We start from the raw sequence: 20,130 nt of genomic DNA on the forward strand, positions 1-20,130 counted from the left end.
CAAAGAAATATTAACTATTGCAGTTAAAACGTTATGGTTGTTTTCATGTAAATTGTTGGTTCTTAATGCTTTGAAGCAAAGACTTTAAACTTTGTAGGATCTCACTGGTGGTTGTATTGAGATAACAACATGCTTTACCATTGTGCTGAAAATAATTTCACTTATGTTTACGGAAATAACGTTACGGGCTGTGAAATATTAAAAGAATACCATGATTAGCATCTCAAAAGCACCAGAAAAAAAATTAATCAGGCTGAATTTGGGCTAAAATTGTAGTGGAGTGTCACACATTACCCTGTGAGCAAAAAGGGAAGTGTGTGGTGAGTGTACGGCCCGCTGTCAATCTCACGTCCCAAGCAGGGCAAAGGAGGTAGGAAGCAAGTAATAGCTAATCACTTATTTTAGTTTCAGACTTGTTTTTCAAGTGTTTCGTCTCCCCCCACTGGAAAACATGGCACCCTGGGACATGCTCGTGCTTCGGAGACCAAGTGTAGTGTTTGTGCAAAATGTAGCACTAGTGCTGTTCTAAACCTCAAGGATAATCCATAAAATAACTCCAAATCCATATGCATTGAATATTTTATCCATTTGTGCCTTCATCAAATGTTACTAACAGATTTTTTACCAACTGCAGTGCTGGTTGTGTTTTATAGTATTGCTAACCTATTTCCAAGGTGAATGCAGTGTCTTCAGTTTGCAGCTTCAGGGGGCAGAAAGAAAGGAAGAAAAGGCAAGTTTTGATCCTGAGTGAGTTCCTGAAAAAATGCTGTGCAAAATCCATGTGCTAATGATTAATAACAGTGGAAGAAAAGATTCAGTTTTTGGAAGTAAACTCAAGTTCTTTACTGCTGCAGGGTGGTGGCAAATGGAACAAGAGTATGAGAGACCATTTGAGCTTGTCAGTTCCATCTAAGTACCTTTAAAATAATTTCTTTTGCTGAATTTCAGTGGTGCAAGTGCTCCAAGAGCCTTGTCTGCAGTACCTTCCTGCTGCTTTCACGACAACCCTTGCAGATTTCACACCACTTCCTTCCCCATGCTTAGAAGCCAGAAAAAAACTTTCCTGTATTGAGGATTTACTCAGAATTTACTTCCTAATTGCTTCTGAAAGCTAGACTGCATAGGGGACTCTAGTTTTCCATTCTGACAGGGCATTGCCCAGAAGTAGTCTTATTTCTCAGCTCTAAACTTCAAGATGAAAGTGCTGCTGTAGTTGTAACCTCTGTCAGTAGAAAAAAAATCTCTGCATTTATTCCCCTTCGCAGGACAATGTGCCACAAGGAGCACGACATGATAGGGATGAGAATAAACAAGCCACAGGCGACAGATTGAAGTTCTTGCTACTTAATGGTTTAATCGTGCGATGTGAGAGTATACTTTGTGTATGATCAGAATGAGCGTTGGGTAAGACCTGCACAGAGAAGAATTTAGCGTTTAAGCTAAATATGGAGAAAGCCCCCAAACTCTGTCAGCTTGCTAGCCTATTCTGACCAGATTTCATTGCAAAGAGAAAGTCCTTGCATTTTAGTGCAACATTTTGCAGTATTTTTGCAATGTTTCATAGCCTAGAAAGGGCAACTTTTAAGGGGCTGTGGGCACTTTACAGCCCTTCCCTACTTTTTTCTCACTCCTCTCCTGAAATACCGCTGAGATTTTAGCTCTGTTACAGGGGAGGAGCGATCAGCTGCAGGCAGATGTGTCAGGTGTGTAACAGGGTCGTTTTGCTGATAGCGCGTGGCTCAGGGCTGCAGGTGTCTGTAGACATCCCAGCCAGCAGCACAGGGAGGGTGATAAATAGCTTATTTCGCAGAGAACACCAGAGAGACAGTCTCGCAAACCTGTCAACAGCAAGCCTGGCCCCTATCTCTGTTGTTCCAAAAAAGAGGCTGGCCACAGAACTTCAAAAGAAATGAAAGATGGTAGTTAAGAAAAAAGGTAACTGTCATGTCATACCTGTGATACAAAACTTACCATTTTCTATCCATTCCCAACATATTTGGCCTTCGTTCTTTTTTTTTTTCCTCTACTTTTCCTGAAATTTTCTCTGAGGCTTCCTTTCCAGAATGGGAGGTGTTGCCTGAAAAAAAGTCTGTTGCAATCTTCTGCATCTCCCTCTCAAAGCTCACCCTTTCTCGGACATCCATAAGGCACTGAGCAGCAGCCAGGCAGATTGCCTAGTGGTCTTATTTACAGGCTACATTGCTAATTAAAATATACCTCCCAAAACCCAAGTACTTCCTAACAGGACACTGTCACTCCACATTTTTTGTTGCATGTCCTGGAAGCACAGTTGGTTTTGACAGACAGGCTGACCCAAGGCTTGCTGACGCTGATAGGAAGCTTCCCATCTACTTCAGCTTCAGAAATGGTCCTTATGGTGTCTGACCCTTGCTTGGCCCTCCACAAATGCTGCGACTAGCTAAAAAAGCTAAAAAGCCTAAAAAAAAAAAAAATCAAATCAGAATCGAAGATGCAAAGCCGGTTTTCTGCACCACTCTTTTCTCAAGAATTATGTGTTGCATCACCTGGGGGAACCTTTTCCCAGGCCAGTGCCTCACTGTCAGCATCTTTTTTTCCGCCCCCTAGGGGTTTTGCTACAGAGAAAAGCAATTCGCTCTTTTATGTATGTAGCCCAGCAGGAGTTTCATGCATTCAGCTACTGAAAAAGAGGAGGTGCTCAGGTGCTGATGAAGTGATGCTAGTATCAACTTCATGTTTCAGCAAGTGCAGAGGACGCTGTGACTTGTGATATTATTTTTTTCCCCTTTGAAGTACTAAAACAACGAATGATCAGCCTCCCCTTAGGCTTCCAAGTAATTGTAGATTATAACAGCTCCTTGAATAAAAAGCAGTTACCTTACAGTTTCTTAATTTTCACCTTGAATGAGACTTCTTCAGAAGAGCTTGAAGACTAGAAAGAATCATTTTGCAAGGTGCTGCATATGTTTATAGAGCCTTTATATAGGTTGGATGTACTAAATGAGATAAATTCATTCAAAGCTTAGTGCTCCATCAAGTTAAAGAGGATCTTTCATGCCATGAACATAGGTTGATTCCTGTTTTTACTAGCGTGTAATTATAATCTCATCTCTGAGTTTACATTTTCTTCTCTCCCCATGCAGAAACTACGTCCTTGAAAGAAGCCGTCGTTTCTTATTCCAGGCTGTTACCAGTAGATAACAGACTTCTAAACTTACAGATCTACAAACTTCTTCAGTGCGTTCATGAGAAAGACAAGAAGCAAATAAAAAAGCTGATCCAGCATGGATTCCGAAATCTCATTAATTTCACAGACCCCGTAGAAGGCTATAGTGCCCTTCATTTGGCCTCCATTAAAAATGACACCGACATGTGCAGCTTCTTGCTGGAACAGGGAGCTGATCCAGATGTCCAGGACAAAATGGGACGCACTCCAGCAATGAAGGCAGCTGAGCTAGGCCATGAGGTAGTTTTGGATTTATTGATAAAAGCTAAAGCAGACATGACTGCGGTAGATAATGAAGGAAAAGGTAAGTAACGGGGAAGCTTATCAGACCAGAAATACCATTGAAATGACACTAACTATGTTACACATTTGCTACCTATATTGTGTCCTATCTGTAGAGAGGAATTGTGGTTGAGGGTGGTCCTTACAGCTCAACAGAAGCTACTGGCCATAAGACCTATGAGGAAAATTAAAATAATTCTCCCTGAACCATCTGGGCCTTTAAATCATAGGCCTCTCCCATACATAGCTGAAAGACAACTTGCAATTGAAAATCACGTTCCTCCCTTGACGTGTCACATATTAAATTCTGGTTTACTCCTCAAGTTCAAAGGCCCTGAACTAGAGGTCTTTTTTGCGTGTATATACCCTAAGAGAAGTTAATGTGTCTTTGTTGAAGGAATTTGTCCATTCAGCTGTGAAGCTTACAGCCTGAGTAACCTCTCTAATAATTCAGTATTGCACCATAATCCCTGCTGTTTTTCTTTGCAGGCATCTTGTTTTACTGCATTTTACCTACAAGACGGCACAACGTCTGCATGCAAATGGCCTTGAAATATGGTGCAGATGTTAACAACTGTACCACTGAGGGGAAACCTTTATTAGTAGAAGCCTGTGAGCGAGCTCATGATATTAAAGAAACGTGTCTGAATTTCTTGGAAAGAGGAGCCAATCCCAGTGCAAGAAACCCAGTATGAATATTTCTGTAACTAAGAACATATATACCAGAGTACAGAATAGTTACCAGATGAGTAGAGTATGTCAACTTAAATCCTCACATTAAAGTTATAAAGCAGTGACACACACTTAACAGTGCAGCCATGCTTGTCCCCTGTTTCCATATCACCCTTTTTTGCAGGAGTTGGGATTTAAGTCTTTTGGTTGAACCACATATCCTGATTTAGATTTTTGTAGCTCAGAGTGCAAATATTTTGCAAAACCAAAATGTAGCTAGGCCAGCTCTTAGGAGTTGCAGTTCACCGTACTTCAGCAGCGCAGTGCTGATTTGCACTTTTCCTCAATGTGCCCTAAGGTTTTAAGAATTGAAATACTGTACGCGACAGGGTGAGTCCAGCATGAAAAATCCAATGGAGAATCAAGGCAGGGACAAGATGCAGGGAACTCTTTTCTCTTTTCTGTACATCTTAGTAATTTATTTGTTTACTTCCTTAATTTAACCTGAAGCTCTGTGCTATTGGCCAAGTCAAGGAGCTCAAGTCTTCCCTTTAAAGCTACCCAAAAGTAGCTTTTTTTACTTTGGTCCTGGTTTTGCACTCTCTTTCCTGGCTGGTACCTACAGCAAAACCAATGTTTGGGCAACCTTATCCCATCCTCTCACACGTGTGTCTGCTTCCTGCACTCAGTGTACCAGCAACATGAGAAACCTGCATTTTTTAAATTTTTTTTTTGGCAATATGATGGGCGCATGCCTGGTCATGTACGGGGAATGTTTTGCTAGGTGCAGAGATAGACAGATATCAGGGAAGAGTGGATGGTTCAACGGAGCGAATCCACAGCTCACTACTCTGTCTACCCCTGTGTAGAGTGGCAAATCAGATATCCTAAGCCTTGCTGTGGGCCAACGCTTTTGCCCTGAATTAACACAACACAAAATGCTAGCAATCCACAATCAGCAATGTGCTCTGTTCTTGGGAAGGTCACCAGATCTACTAAAGTCAGCCATTATAAAGTAAAAACATGCTGCTAATCAAAGATGCGCTATTATCTATAAAAAGACATAGCACTAATGTAGCAGAACGCGAGCTTTTGCTCACAAAGCAGTAGTGAAATCCCTCAGTTGCTCTGCCTTCACGGTAACACTCCTCCAGCCATAATCGCTCCTTGTGCCATTTCACGATAGAGGTGGTATTTTGTGGTTAATTTTGTAACCATGCATGAGAGCACATACACAGAATAAAGAACTCTTTAACCAACCAACTTGAATAATTTGGACTATTCAAGACACTGAAGTTACTGATGTACCCGAGTCACTGGGATTTAACTGCACATATTTTAGCAGCATTATGACAAGATTCTTCAAGTTTACTAAACTATCGGACTTGTCTCTGGTTTTTTGACAATACCTAAAAAGGACACCTTAATTTTTATACCACCTTGCGACAATCAGATCATATTGTTCCAACGCAAATTAGTATACAAAAATTCTGAATTATTTTCTTGCTACCCTGCAGGCTACAGGTCGCACAGCCTTAATGGAAGCCGCGAGAGAAGGCATTCTCGAGCTGGTGCGCGCTCTCCTGGAGAGAGGAGCCGATGTTAACCTCGTTGACCTCGAAGGACAGAGTCCTGCACATTTTGCAGCCAAAGGAGGGTTTTTTGAGGTATCATCATTTGCAGCATTAAAAGCATTACTACAAAGCCAAACCTTGGCTATTTTGTTGTCATCATTGGGATTTTTTTGGTTGGTTGGTTGGTTTTTTATTTTGAGTCCAGTATCTCAGCTGATCAAAGCTTACTAGTCAGTAGTCAAGCCCTGCTTCCTTTTAAGTATCAAAGGGAACCCAGCAGTGATAAAATCATCTCTCTCATAATTGCAGAGGCTTTTTTCCCCAAGGTGTCTCTGAATGTGTGTGCTAGTGGGATTGTCCGGTGTGAAAAACCTCCACTGGAGAGCTTGTTTTTCTCAACATGCGGTGTGTCCCAGCTGTCCAACAGGTGAAACATTAGCCTTATAAGAAGAGCAGATGCGAGCAGCTGCAGATAGGCACTTTCTTCCTTATCCCCCATCTCATTTTTTTTTTTGATTGCACACACAAAGTCAGAGTTACTTTAAGACAGTGACCTGCTGGGAGGAACAAAGAGTGTCCTTGGCGTCTACAACCAAACAACGTTTCCATTTCCTCAATTAAGTGAGCACAGCACTATAGAAAACACCAGTGTTATGTGTGCATCTATCAGCTGGGCATGGGAACCTGGGAATACAATATGATACTGCATTTATTTGTAAATCATCCTCATGCTTTCCCATCTTAAGAAGCAGACAAAATTTTTTATGATAATGCCTTTGTTTTTCTAGATTTTGAGGATTATTTCAGCTTATAACGGAGACTTGGGCCTGATTGATATGAATGGTAACACACCACTTCATTATGCTGCAGAAGGAGGATTTTTAAATTGCTGCAAGTTTATAGGACAAAGAGGTACATCAAAAATGAGTTACTTTGCAACTATCACATATATTCTTTTTCTGTGCTAAAGGAAAGATTGCACTTGGTGTTTATGAAGGATTTGACTCTCTAGGTTGTCATGAGGCAAATGTAATTCTCATTAAGAAGCACCTAACATAAGCTATTATAACTTATTTCTAATGAAGTGGCTGAGGTAAAACATTTATCGAAGAAAGTGCCAGAAACATCATGGGTTTATATAATTTAGAATTGATATGTATGAAGTGGTTCTGATTTTAGTTGTTTTAGAAGTATTGCACTGAAACTTCTAATGGGAAATTAACTCTTGGTTTTCTGGTCATTTAAAAATAAAATTATCTCAGTGCAGTCATGGAGAAAACTTGGTGCCCCTAGGCATTGTAACATACTCCAAAGCAGCTGTGATAATTTTCTAACTCAATCAGATGATCGTAGCACTTGAGCCTTCAATTCAGGAGTCTGTTCTTTGCGATTCAAACTTTTAACTAGTGGCCCACTCCTAAGTTGCAAGGTTGGGTTATAGAACATTGAGCAGTATTTTCATCTTTGTTTCTTCTTAACCTTGCTCACCACTTTAAAAATGTGAATTTTTCACTGAACTTCTGTTCTTGAGTGGACAGCTAAGTAGAGCATGGGTTGCCCAATGAATGTTCCTTTGGGAAACAAATTCTGACAACACGTGGCTAACTTTCCACTATCGCTAGTTATAGGTAAGGCAGTAGAAAATTGTAGACCCATGGCAATTAGTTGCACATATTTTTACAAGTGTCATATTAGGTAATTATGAATTGCACTACATTATCAGTGAAGTTGTGTCTGTATTTTCAGGCTGTGATCCTACACATAAAAACTTGTTAACAAAGACCCCAAGAGCAGTAGCCAAGGAAGGCGGCTTTAAAGCAGCAGCAGTAGCGTTGCGCAAAATGGAAAAAGCCTTTAAAAGGCAGTCCAAGCCCGGGGCTAAGAAGGACGTCCCTCGCTGGGCACTGAGGCTGTACGACTGGTCCTTAGAGCACCAGGCTGCCCTCCGCAAGGCGTTTATGGCCACCACCCAAGTTGATGAGATGGTAGCTGAAGATGATTTTATCTCGATTATTCAGAAGCGCTGTGCCTTTGTGAACATTGAACAAATAAAAACTATTGCTGAAAAGCACAGAGAATCTCGGGAATCTGAGGAAATCAACATTGAAGATTTTTTTAAAGGCTCTAAATACTTGAAGAAAGTCTTTCTTATAACATCCTTTGGATCCAAGAAAAAGAAGGGGAAGACGGGGAAGAAACAAAGAGGCAAAAGAGGTGTCGCCGTCCCTGTGCCAATTTGTGTGATTCCAAAGAGCACACGTCCACAGAGGGAGGACGGCTTCCCTGTGTACATGATTGAGGCTGTTCAGAACATTGCTGAGAGCTACCATTGTAACCAAGACCACCCATCTGCCCACCCCGTGCACGATGACCGTGCCTGGTATATAGATGAGCCAAGGAAAGTGTTCGTGAATATCAACTACCTCGTCAGAGCAGGAGACATCCTGTCTCTACAGAAAGCATTCGAGGAGGGCGTGCCAGTAGACATAAAAGATAAATATTACAAAACACCTTTGATGGTTGCATGTGCAAGTGGGAACATAGATGTTGTCCAGTATCTTCTGGAAAAGGGGTAAGATCATTTCAGAGATTTTTTTTGTTTTTTAGATTGCTGTCTTGGAAGGGCTTTTAAAAGTGAAAATTTGGATGCAACATAGCGTGGTTTCATTTTTACTTACATAACATTAATATTAAAGTTCTATAAGATCTTGCATTAGAGAGGGTTGGTTTATTACTTACTATTTTTTTCGCATTTCAGTAATGGAAATAGAATCACCCAAGAGGTAAGTTCCCCAGGTCTGAAATTTTTAGTGTCCAGGCTGTTGGCATTTTGGTCAGACACAGAGAGCCTAGAAATCCAGTCTGTTGGAACCAGAGTTAATTCATACCTATGACTCAAACAGCACATGCTCAAAACTGAACTCTCGAAATCAGATGAGTGATTTTGGGGAAATCTGGCTCAAGTGACTCACCTGAAATCATTAAGGTACCCTTATCTGGATCATCAAGGCAATCCCAGACTTCCCTGTTGCACATGCCAGGGCTTTTGCACACAGATGTTTTAAGGAGATAAGCCTTATAATCACTTTTTTTCTGGTGGCTAAGGCAGCGGGATTTACACCAGAAGCATGCACACTATTTATTCTGTTTCTTGCCTTAGAAATGCTTCAGCAATTTTGTAGCCTACAGACACACTTGTGAAAAGTCTCAATGACAGCTTAAAAATGAAAGCAATTTAAGAGAGATTCGGTCATACTTGTGTAATAGCATAATGGCTTCTTTTTTTTTTTTTTGTCGGACTGCTGTAGTCCTACAGTCATTCACATAAATGATTAAATTAACTTTTTTCCAAGATACTTACAGTGTTACAGTAGCTTTGTTCTAAAAATTCATTTTAACATTAGTTCCTCAGGATAAGTGGCTGTAGTCATTGCTGAGTCACTGCAGAGACTTCACAACAGTTAGATCTTTACGCACCCTAGTAATTACACTGACATTGCTGGAGCATATGGAAATTTGTGTAAATGTGTATATTCAGGACTTACAAAGATAAGACTGCAAGGGTTAGCAAACTAATCTAGCAAATTAACCTGCACTGCTGTCATCGAGCCTCACTAGAGAGCACTGGGGTCACGTCATATTTAACAGTTATACCTAGAAATGTAGTAACTTTTAAAAAAAAAGTAACCATTTTGAGATTTTTAAATTGACATAAATCAGAAAATGGAAAGTTATTAGTAAGATGTTTAGCTCTGCATCTTTTAATAGCATGAACATTCAGATAATTTCAGGTTGATGTGAGAGTTCAAGTACTTTTTTACAATATAACCTTCTCAGTATGGTATCACAAATCCATATTGAATTGAAGAGAAAACATTTATCTAGAGCTGTAGGAAACACGAAGGTTTAAACATAAATTGATGGTATCTACCTTTTGTCTTTTTCCAGAAAGATTCAGAAATAAATTAAGTTCCGGCTAAAAGCAAATTCGATGCTTGATCAGGAGAAAACGCAGTAGAATTTTTAAGTCAGTGCCTTGTTGTCCCTGTTCCCTTCAATCAGCAAAAAGTTTTGCAAAAAGGCTTCAGAGGCAGAGTATTGGTACAGGCATGGAAGTTGGGTTGATAGAGAAAGTGGAATAACTATAACCACTTATTTTAATGAGAAATATGAAGGAAATGAAAACAGCACATGAATAAACCATAACAGCTAAGGAACTGAAGATAACAGAGGTTAAACTGTTTGGTCAGGGCAATTTGCTACAATAAGATCTCACCAAAGGTAGAATTCTGAAAAAGATTAAAAAAATTAAAACAAAACCAAGTTGATCTGTTCTTTTGCTCTAGAGCAAAACATTAACCATCTGACCTGAAAAGCAAAAAGCTATCCCTGGAAGCAGCTTCCTTCATAATTTTTCTTCCTTCATAATTTTTCTTCCTTCTCCCTTCCTCCATGTCTTCTGGAAAGACATCAAGCTCTTTGTCCCTAGAATAAAAGGGACAGTGACCTTGACTCAGCTCAGGACCTCTAGGCCATCTTAAATACAACGCAGAGTAATTCACTCCAGTGCTGGGGAATCCCCTCATGGGGTTTTGACCCCTTCTGAACCCAGAGGCGGGGAATGATCCACCCCTACAAATAATATTTCACAACAAGCTGTACATCGGATACTAAAATGGTTTCAGAGTAGCAGTAGCAATACAAACCCATGTATTTACATTGAATATGCTGCTACAGCGAGCAGTTAACATCAGTTGTACTTGGAGGTGTGGATTTTACTGTATCTAGCAGATAGAGATGGCTTCATCTGCCACAACTCCTTTTGCTCTTTTGTAGGGCTGATGTAAACATGACAGACAATTTCATGTGGACTCCCCTCCATCACGCTTGCTATAACGGACACCTGGATATTGCTGAACTGCTGGTGAAGGCTGGAGCAGCCGTGGATGCACCTGCAATAGGCAATGCGACCCCACTGATGAGAGCCATCGAGACCTCCAGACTGGATATAGTCTGGTTTTTAATCAGCGTGGGGGCTGACATCCAGATGACAAACAGTAATGGTAAATAGCAACGTCTCACAAAAAAAGCCCGTTTCCTTACATGTGTACATGTTTTATTAAAAGAAAACCAAAAACCCAAAACCTAAGCTCTTGGAGCACATTGAGAAGTGTTCTGAATTTACTATTGCGGTCAGGATCGGGATGAAGGCAAGAGGTTCAAATACTTTTGTACAGTGTAGAATCACTGTTGTAAGTAGTCAGCTTTCCTGAGGTTTATGCATCTAGAAACTGAAGTAGCATGATTAATTGCCCTTCACAAGATATATACAGAGTTATAAGTGCCTTTAATGAAAAAATCTATCTAGTTATTAATAGCATTTGACAGAAAATTAGATTTTAGTTGTGCCCAGCACATACACTAACACCCACTTAAATCACTTATATTTTATGCACAGGCAGTACTGGTTAAAATTTCTTGCTGCTTAGCATATAAATATTACTCTCTGAGAAAAAAATCCTGAACAGAATACCAAATCTGAACTGATACTGAAGTGTTACCTTCTTGCAGTAGATCCCTCATTGGCTCTTATTTCCTGGTTTTGGAGTAACTGAAACAGTTAACGTTTGTCACATTTTAAGCTCTTGCTGCAACGTAGAAAACAACGAATGAGACTTTTCTTGCCAAAATACCTAGTGGGTGAAACCCAGCTTCTAGAAAGGATGTGTATTCCTTATTTTTATCACCATGTGGAGTGCCAATTCACACAGCAGTTTAGCCTCACAACTGCTCTACAGACACAAGATCTCTTAAGATCCAGATTTTTTTTTTCCCCTTTATTAAGCACTGAAGGTGTTCCGCCCCATTTAAACCACAGGGCTTTCCAATGACTCCCTTCAGCCACAGAGCAAGCACTGGAAGAGGTAGACACCTACAATAACTTGGTCTACATTCCTAACCTTGTCCTATGCTAGTCATCTAGTGCTGAATGCTCTCAAAGATGAAAATCACAACCTGCAGGACCAGTATATCCAGCTGCAAATGTCAGGACATTAAGAGCAAAGCAATCACTCCAAGAATTCCCTCCATATTTCGTTCCTGCAAGCAATGCTTGCTGCTGTCACACTGACTCATTAATGAAATAGAGACCTCATTAAATTCAGTTGTCTGTAATGTCACTACCCAGTTGCAACAAGTGCCAAGGTTCATTTTTGTGGCTTATACGGGTGTTTATTTGTTGTTTGGTTTTTTTAACAGGAAAGAATGCCCTTGATATTGCTAAAGTGTTTGCAGATTCTAGAATAATTGATCTACTCCAAAATAAACTGGAAGGCTTGTTAGAAGCAGCAGAAGAAAACAAAGCAGGAAAAGTTGTGAAGCCAAAGTCGCCTTCTACACTGGTACTTGTAGAGGCACAAGCTATGGAAGAGAAGGTATGAGAGATGGTAGCAAAGGACTGATTTGTTAATAAGTTAGTAGAGTCCTGCTTTAATTTTTTTTGCCATCCATGTCTCTCTAAAGCTATAAATCAGGTGGTTCTGTTAAAGTGAGTGTTTTTAGAAGCCAGTGCTAGCACTTGTTCATTGGTTAAAATTTTGCCTTGGTAATTTTATGAACTTTGTGTCTTCCCCAGTCTCACTGAAGAATTATGTCCTATATCACTGACAGGGCACAGAAAAATATTTCCTCTTCTTCTCCCCCTCCTCCTGAAGTTTATGACCATCCAGCTCTGACATGGTAGATAAGGGGAGCATCTGTTTCTTCACAGGGCAAGACCAAGGCCCTTCAAACTAATAAAAAGGTCTTTTTGTTCTGCTAATGGAACTCACTGAGGTAATATCAGTGACTGATATTGCTGACTTCTCATTCCCCAGCTTGTCTCACATTCTTCCTCTTCCACTGTTGACCCAGAGTTCTGTTTCTCAGATCCCACACCAGGAACCAGGAGTCCCAAATACATTACCCTAGTTCCCAAGCTAACATCAGCCTCCATCACTACATCTTCATTGTCTTATCGTGGATGAGATTTTCCTCGATTTACTCATGTTACTTGTTAGTCAGAGCTGAGATGGTGTTTAGAGAGAAAACACAATTCTGTCTGCATTGCTGGAAGCATCCTTCAGCAGTCCTGCCCTGGGCGGGGTAGTAAACACACTCCAGCAGCCAAATTTTTGGTTCCCTCTTTCAAAAATGTTTTGAATTTGTCAGGACTAGTATAGGACTGTGATAGGTAGGAGGACGACAACCTCAGGTATTTATTTCATCACCCAGCACAGGATGGGATCACCAGTGGTACTAAAGGACTGTCTTGTGAGCCTTAAAGAATAGTGAATGTTTTAGTGTCCAAGAGGAATCATTCATACCTTTTAAAAGCTTTTCCCTCACAATTTTTCTTTATTAAAAGGAAAAAGAAAAAGCAGCTTTAAGAAAAACAGATTCTGAATGGATTAAGAAAAATACACCCACAGTAAACAGTAAAAGAAGTATCAGAAGTTACAGGACACAAGCTTTGCTTCCAAACACGCTGTACTTGTACAACTGGTAACTTGTCTTTCAGCCTTCACAGGTATCTCTGTCAGTCTCAGAAGAACCCATTCTCGAAAAGACAACACGTTCCTTTAGGGACAGTGTTATTTATCTGCACACTTTGATAACCAGTGGTGCTACCAAGAAAGAGGACATCGCATTCAAACCCAGAAAAGTAAGTACAGTAGCAAAACATGAGTTATAGTAAAGGTAGACCTTGCTGTAGATCAAACACCAGAACAATCTGATGAAACAACTCCACAATACAACTGACTTATAGATAACGTGACACAGACTAGAGATTGCCACGAACAAACTAAAGAGTTTATATATATATATATGTGTGTGTGTATGTACTACATAAATACACATATTCATATAAAACAAATTATCATGGAAATCAAGCTCTTAATCAAGTTTTAAAATGAGGTTAAAGTGAACCTGCAGTAAAATACAAATGCAATTATGTTCACAGTATAGATTGTTACATTTCCGCACTTAAAGGGTAGGAGTCCTTCTGCATAACACCAGCACTAACTTTTAACTTGCCTCCTCAATTAGTTGTCACCTGATTACTTATGTCAGCGACAGTTACCAAACTGAACAGATCATAGGACACTAAATGTTTCCTAGAGCTAGAATACTGGAAATGTAATTTTTATATCAGGGACTTGTTAGTACTCATTCACAAATAACCAAGAAACAGGAAAAGATGATCACAGAGAAGTGATTTTTAAATTATTTTTTTCTCCTTAAAAAGGAAAATGATACAATTGCTAACTGAGAAGCTCTGTCTGGAAGCTGGTTACCATTTCCCTAACCTTGATATGTACTAGTTTCTGCAGTGGTCCCAGGGGAACAAGACTACGCTGCCAGTGACTCCACAAGCTAATTGCTCTTCTCCACTCTGAAGACCTTGGGCCAGAGTCAGTCATTCTCAACAATTAGCTTTGGGTCTTCTTTCACATCTTATTCCAAATCTGAGCCCACAGCATGTTATAGATTGGATGTGACCACAAGAGAATGTTCAGCTTATAAATACACAAATTGGTGTGATACCTTTTACTGGGAGGTTGTTGTTACTTTCTGATGGGAGGCTACACTAGTTTTCTTCTGTGTCTCAGGATGGAAAGGAGTGCTAGAACGTGGCTCTGTTTGGCTCACAGTGTCTTCTTAATGCTTCGGTTGCATGTCTAAGTTAACTACAAATACCTTTGTTTTCTAGATTTGGAGCCCTGATGCTGCAATAAAGGAGCTAGTAAGAAAGCAAGAATTTCTTCGTGAGCGCTCTGCTCTTGATGGACACTCAGAAAGCTCCATGACCCCCTTTAACAGAGAATTTACAGAATAAGCACGCCAGCTGGAAGGAGCTACTTCAGCATGTGTTTTGAGAGGACAAAGATCTAAAAGGCTACTGCTCTGTAAGGAAGGAATTATGCAGTACTCAGCATATGTATCTCAGTTATGATTAAAAAAAAACGTAGCTAGTCCTCTGCAGATGATGTTGCTTCCACACAATCTTTTGTTAAGGGCTGGAGGAACGTTTATCCTCATGTAGTTCTAAGTCTCCGAGCTGGCTCAGCGTGGAATGGCTGCTGTTGACACATGTCCTTTGTCTTTGTAAAGGTATGGCTTTATGAGGCTATTTTTCACCCCAAAATGCTGCAAGGTAGTTTTCACCCCAAATTAAAACTTTTTCCTGGAATATTTAAGTGTTACCCTTTCTACTAAAAGGGTATTAAATATAAAGATAGGAAGACTCATGTGTTAGGACCAAGCTGGGTCCTAACGTGGGCTCTGCCAAGGGACTCGGTGCCTCCTGAATTCTGTTGAGTACACCTGCAAAATAACTGGCAGCACAAAAGTGAGCCAAGGCTGGAGCTTAAATAAGGCAGGAACAGGTGATAAGTTTTGGATAAGCAGAAGGTGGAGATACTGGGAATGTTTAGCCTAGAGAGGAAAGAAGTGAGAGGGAATGCCATAAATATTTCTAAAGAAACAAAAAGTGTGGAGAAGTGAAACAAAACCTCCTATCCTTTCACAGAACACAAACTCATCCAGACTATAAAGAAAATAAAAAAAAAACAAATGAGAAAGCAGCACACATTACATCCTGTGCAATGTGTAAATAGCCTGTGGAACCCTCTAGCCCAATTATCCTTAGAAACTTAAAATATTTACACAGATTGGGAGAAGAGCCTAGTTAGCTAACACATAAGGGATAAAAATCCCCTTGTGTTTCAGGACCTCCCCTAGTCACTGTTGGCCTACAATACAGAAAGTTTTCTAGCAATGCAGTTCACTTCCCAATCATCCAGTGTGGTGGTGTGTGTGTCTCTTAGGAGAGAAGATGACACTGGCCTGGACAGACACTGTAAATTAAATCAGCTTCTAGTTGCAAAGTGCCTATTCTTCAAATTTATATTTATGTTGTGAGACTTTGAGAGCTGTCTGGCTCATGAGTGCAGCTGCTTTTGAAAGTTTGTTTTCAAACATAATCTTTTCTTAACTGCAAGTCTCAAACTGAGCTTCAAACAGGGTTCTACCCTTCTGCTTCGTCATTTCTCATAATAATAACAACCAGGTTTTGCCCTTGTTGATGCAATACAGCATTCATTTGCTGAGGTATGAATTGAGCAGAGTGGAAGTTTGTTGAGGGAAGCCCACGTGGTCACATTCTTAAAAAGACACCAGCACTGCCCACATGGTGCTGCATGCAGGGATCTCTTTGTAACTCTAGCTGCACATCCAAATGTAAATGGGTGGTATTTAGCAGATAGCCAAGACAAATGCAAAGCAAGTAGATGTAGGATACTATTTTCAAATACCGCTACTGAACTTATTATTTGTGTGAATATGGTTGTGCATGAGTAGTTTATGACAAGTTGCTTACATTGAGGAAACATCCGGATATGTTTAGCATCTTAATAGTTCAGTATAAAGAAAGCCTTTACAGGCAAGTGAATTAGCGTTTCAAATTTCAGCTGTCTTGGAATTCTTTGCCTGTCAGCATAAAACTTCTGCTGGCTGCAGATGACTGTAAATTTCAAAAAGAATAGCATTAAAGTTAGTCATAGAAGGCAGTGCAGGCAAGGAGCAGGATACTCATGAACAGTTGTAAGTAAAACTGCATCTCTAAAAGAGGCCAAAGAGCAGCCGTCAAAATAAAGTCAAGCAGCACAGTCAGAAACTCCAAACTTATCCTGTAAGGTAAAACTGTGTTTCTGGCAGTTATGTCTTGGCCCTTGGCTAGGAGACTTCTGAGCTGTTGGAGCCAGTTTCTCAGCTTTCCTCTCTGGAAGTCCCACAGAAATACTCCTCACTCAGGTAACTACTTTGACATTAGGGTATGGGCCATTTTCTGCTGGCTGTGGTCTTTGAGGTAACTGTAAACAAACGGACCAGAACTTGAATGCAAAGGGAACGACCTAACCTGACCAGCAGGAAGAGCTGTCTCCTGCAGCAGTTTGAACCACATTGCAGAATCAGGCTTGTGGGTGAGTAGCCTCCAAGAAGTTTTTTTCAGAAGATAGTGCTCCAAGAGGGGGCCATTTTCTGTTCCCCTTAGAAATCCTTATGAGCATCACCTGTGCGCTGTTTCATCACAGCCACAACAGGCAGTCCTCACATATCTTCCAACAACCCCCCCCCAAAAAAGAAGCGGGGGAAAAGAGTTGTGCCAACTAGAAAGAAATATTTGTGCTCCTCTGGCCTGCTGTCTTCTCTGTAGCTCCCTGGCCTTCTCCATAACAGACTGGCAAAGAGTTGAGAGAGTTGTCTCACAGCCTTCCACCCCACCTGACGTGCGGAAAAGACTCTATAACACGAGAAGTTATAAAGTAGGTATGCTTTAATAAGCGCGCTGGTGCACGTGGGATATCTCCTCAAAGACATGCACACCCGACAAACGCAGTTACCCGAGTTAAATGCAGTAAGAGTTACATATTCATTAGACGCCTATACATATTCATAAACTATCCCAAAAAGGCGTTCAGCTCCGGTGGTCGGCAGCTCCTCTTCTTCACGCTTGCGCAGTGTCTCCTGGTGGTCGTGGGCGGGGTTCTTCAGGGATGAAGGCCGTAGGTCTTCTTCATAATCAACTCTTTGTCTGTTCCCGGCAATCCTGTAGGGCATCTTGTTCCCGGATTCCACAAGGGGCGTGTCACCGGATGGTCTTTATCAGATATCCCTTCCCGTCAGTGCCTTTGTTGATTGCCTTCAGGGCTGGCGCTGGACGACCCCCCCTTATCTTGTATATCTTAGGCCTTTGAATAACTACCACCCAACGATTCCCTCAGGCCCACTGCTCCTTCTTTCACAGCTTGCTGGGTGTCGCCCTCCTTGCGTCGGGTGAGACGAGTCTCAAGGCACAAACACAAACATTTATTAATTTATCACAACACATAGATCGGGCTCACGACAATTGATTCTAATTCAAAAGCACGGTAAGGCAGACAAACAAAACAAAAGTCCAGGAAAAGGCTGAATAAGCAATGCACTACAATAACTTAATAACAAGGAATAATAAAGGACATCTAAACACAATATTAAGACCGTTTTCCTTGCATCACACCAGCCCTCAGCCTGGGGTGGGCTTTCTGTGGGACCCCAGTGCAAAACAACAGAGGGCGTTAGACAAAGCCTCGCCACACACAGCACAAGGTTAGCCTGTTGCATGGAGTTGTGAAGATAGCTCTGACCTGCATGACTCCAGCACTACCTGTCCTAAGGGTTTCTTTCCCCACCCACAATTATTTTCTTGGCTGGCTTAGTTAGTGCTTTTTGCTGGTATTATGAAGCTGTGGGATTGTTTAGGGTTTTTAACGTCACAGCATTAAGATCTTATGAACTGCATGACCTCAGTGCTGTCCGATGAGGCTGTCACACGATAAATGGTGTCACTACTGTAGGCCTGAGCCTTCCCTACAGTTCCTGTATTCATTTTAAAAGAAAGAACAGAGATGGTATTTATGTGTTTATGTACATACTGAAAAAATAACTACCTTGCAGCATTTTCAGAGAATTGAATATAATAAGCACCTAACGCTGACTTCAATGGTGTTTTGATAACTAACATCCAATCAAAAACATGCTTGCACGAATAGTCAACTCACTCAGTTCCCAGTGGCATAGAGGCAAACAGTAGAGCGAACTATGTCAAGAAGCACCTTTCAAGGTTGCCCTCCTCAAGTGTGGTGATGAGTATGTGTTTAAAGACTCTCCTACCCCACTTCTAGTGTACAAGGAGGGGGGGACTGTTGCATGAAGCAGTGACAGCAGCATAGGATGCTTTTAGGGATGTGAATGTAGATGTCACAAGTGCAGTGAAGGGATAAAGCTCCAGAACTTTAAATTTGACATCAGCAGAAGGAAGATTATTAAAAATATTAAAAAGAAGGAAGATTATTATAAAGAACTAGGAGCAAGCTGGGAGAGAGAGGGAGAGACTGTGCTAATGGACTGGTCACAGAAAAGCTGGGTGATTGTTTGATGGGTGGTGTTAAAGGGAACCAAGTGATAAGCCAGAGAGAGAGACACCTTGGTAACAGAGAAGCACAGCTCTTCAAAGCAAGAGACACTTTTGGAAAGTTGAATCAGTTGTATGTCAGAAAATGCACCGAGAACAAGGATATTTACAGGTGGGAGTTCAAGCAGATTATGACTGTGACTCAATCTCTTCAGACAGGTAACACAAGTGTAAAATAAATCAAAGGGAGAAACCAGTGCAGAAAAATTAAGCAGAGGGCAGAAACACTGGAAGGAAATCTACATATCTACACAACCTAAGACTAGATGAGTTGTACACTAGTTTTGGTTCACAATCAGGCTGTAATCTAACCTAAATAATCCTTGGTGATTTGCCTTTTAAGTTTAAGACACTTGAATTCTTCAACTATTGTTTAAAACTAACACAAGTACCTCAGGCCAGCTGTTGTTGACACCCAGAAGTACTTCACACACCAATCCCTTGCAGAACACAGGCCACTATATTTCTCATACCCCGATTTCCAACATGTGCTACTTTAAACTCACTTGCAAAATACACAGAATTGATTAGGCTTGGGCATTGCTGTTACAGATACCGCAGGAACACAGTTATGGGCTCAAAACCCAGTTCTTTAACTCCAGTCTTTTTCAAAGGCTCCTCATTATATAGAAATCTTGGTGCTGAATAACAGACTAAGTTTAACAGATACTGCAGGACACAATAGTAACTGTTCACCAGGAGATAACTGAATAAGACAAGACCTTGATGAATGATCAGCTGCTTCAGGCCTATCTTGAACTGATCTTATTAAAAAACAAACAAAAACCACCCAGAAAACCCAAAAACCAAACCCCATACCTCACTGTTGTTCTGCTTTCTTCTCACATATGGTAGAGCAGGTTTCACACAACCCCAGCCACCCACATATTTCTGCTCAAAATGTAAACATGAACAATATGCCCCTTTGTACACCTCCTCTGTCCCTGAGATTTATCTGAGCCACTACATATTTTCACCAGCTTGCCTCTACTATCACTATTAATCTAGGAGGAAGATATGACTGGAGTTATCTTATGCTAAGCAAACAGTATAACAAATCATCACTTTGATATGACAACACCTTCAATAAAGGCCACAAAATAAGATACATTTGACAGAAGTCCTCTCACCTCTGCCCTCAAATTATCTTACAGACTTCCTACATCCAGTATATGCATTTTTCTCCCTGATTTACCATATGTTGCACAAAATACATATTTATGACTGAGATGTAAAAATATGCATTTCCTCACCCTTTTTCATGCATTTACCATTTTTGAAGGCAGATTGCAACACAAATATTGTTCTAGTCGCAGCAATCAATGCTCTTGTGCTAATGCAAA

The 20,130-nt window shown here is 40.7% G+C and overlaps 1 protein-coding gene across 1 annotated transcript; it reads left to right on the forward strand.

The window, feature by feature from the left end:
• Positions 1 to 3,122: 3,122 nt before the first annotated feature.
• On the forward strand, positions 3,123 to 14,611 carry ANKEF1 (ankyrin repeat and EF-hand domain containing 1; the record flags this gene model as incomplete). Its single annotated transcript, XM_009870964.1, has 9 exons — positions 3,123 to 3,509; positions 3,977 to 4,176; positions 5,677 to 5,826; positions 6,522 to 6,645; positions 7,480 to 8,305; positions 10,570 to 10,796; positions 11,992 to 12,167; positions 13,292 to 13,435; positions 14,486 to 14,611. Coding segments are annotated over 9 exons (2,360 nt in total), but the record flags the coding sequence as incomplete, so codon positions are not given.
• Between the last annotated feature and the right edge of the window lie 5,519 nt (positions 14,612 to 20,130).

The sequence above is a fragment of the Apaloderma vittatum genome, unplaced genomic scaffold (genome assembly GCF_000703405.1).
Source record: "Apaloderma vittatum isolate BGI_N311 unplaced genomic scaffold, ASM70340v1 scaffold18166, whole genome shotgun sequence".
Classification (NCBI taxonomy): Eukaryota; Metazoa; Chordata; class Aves; order Trogoniformes; family Trogonidae; genus Apaloderma; species Apaloderma vittatum.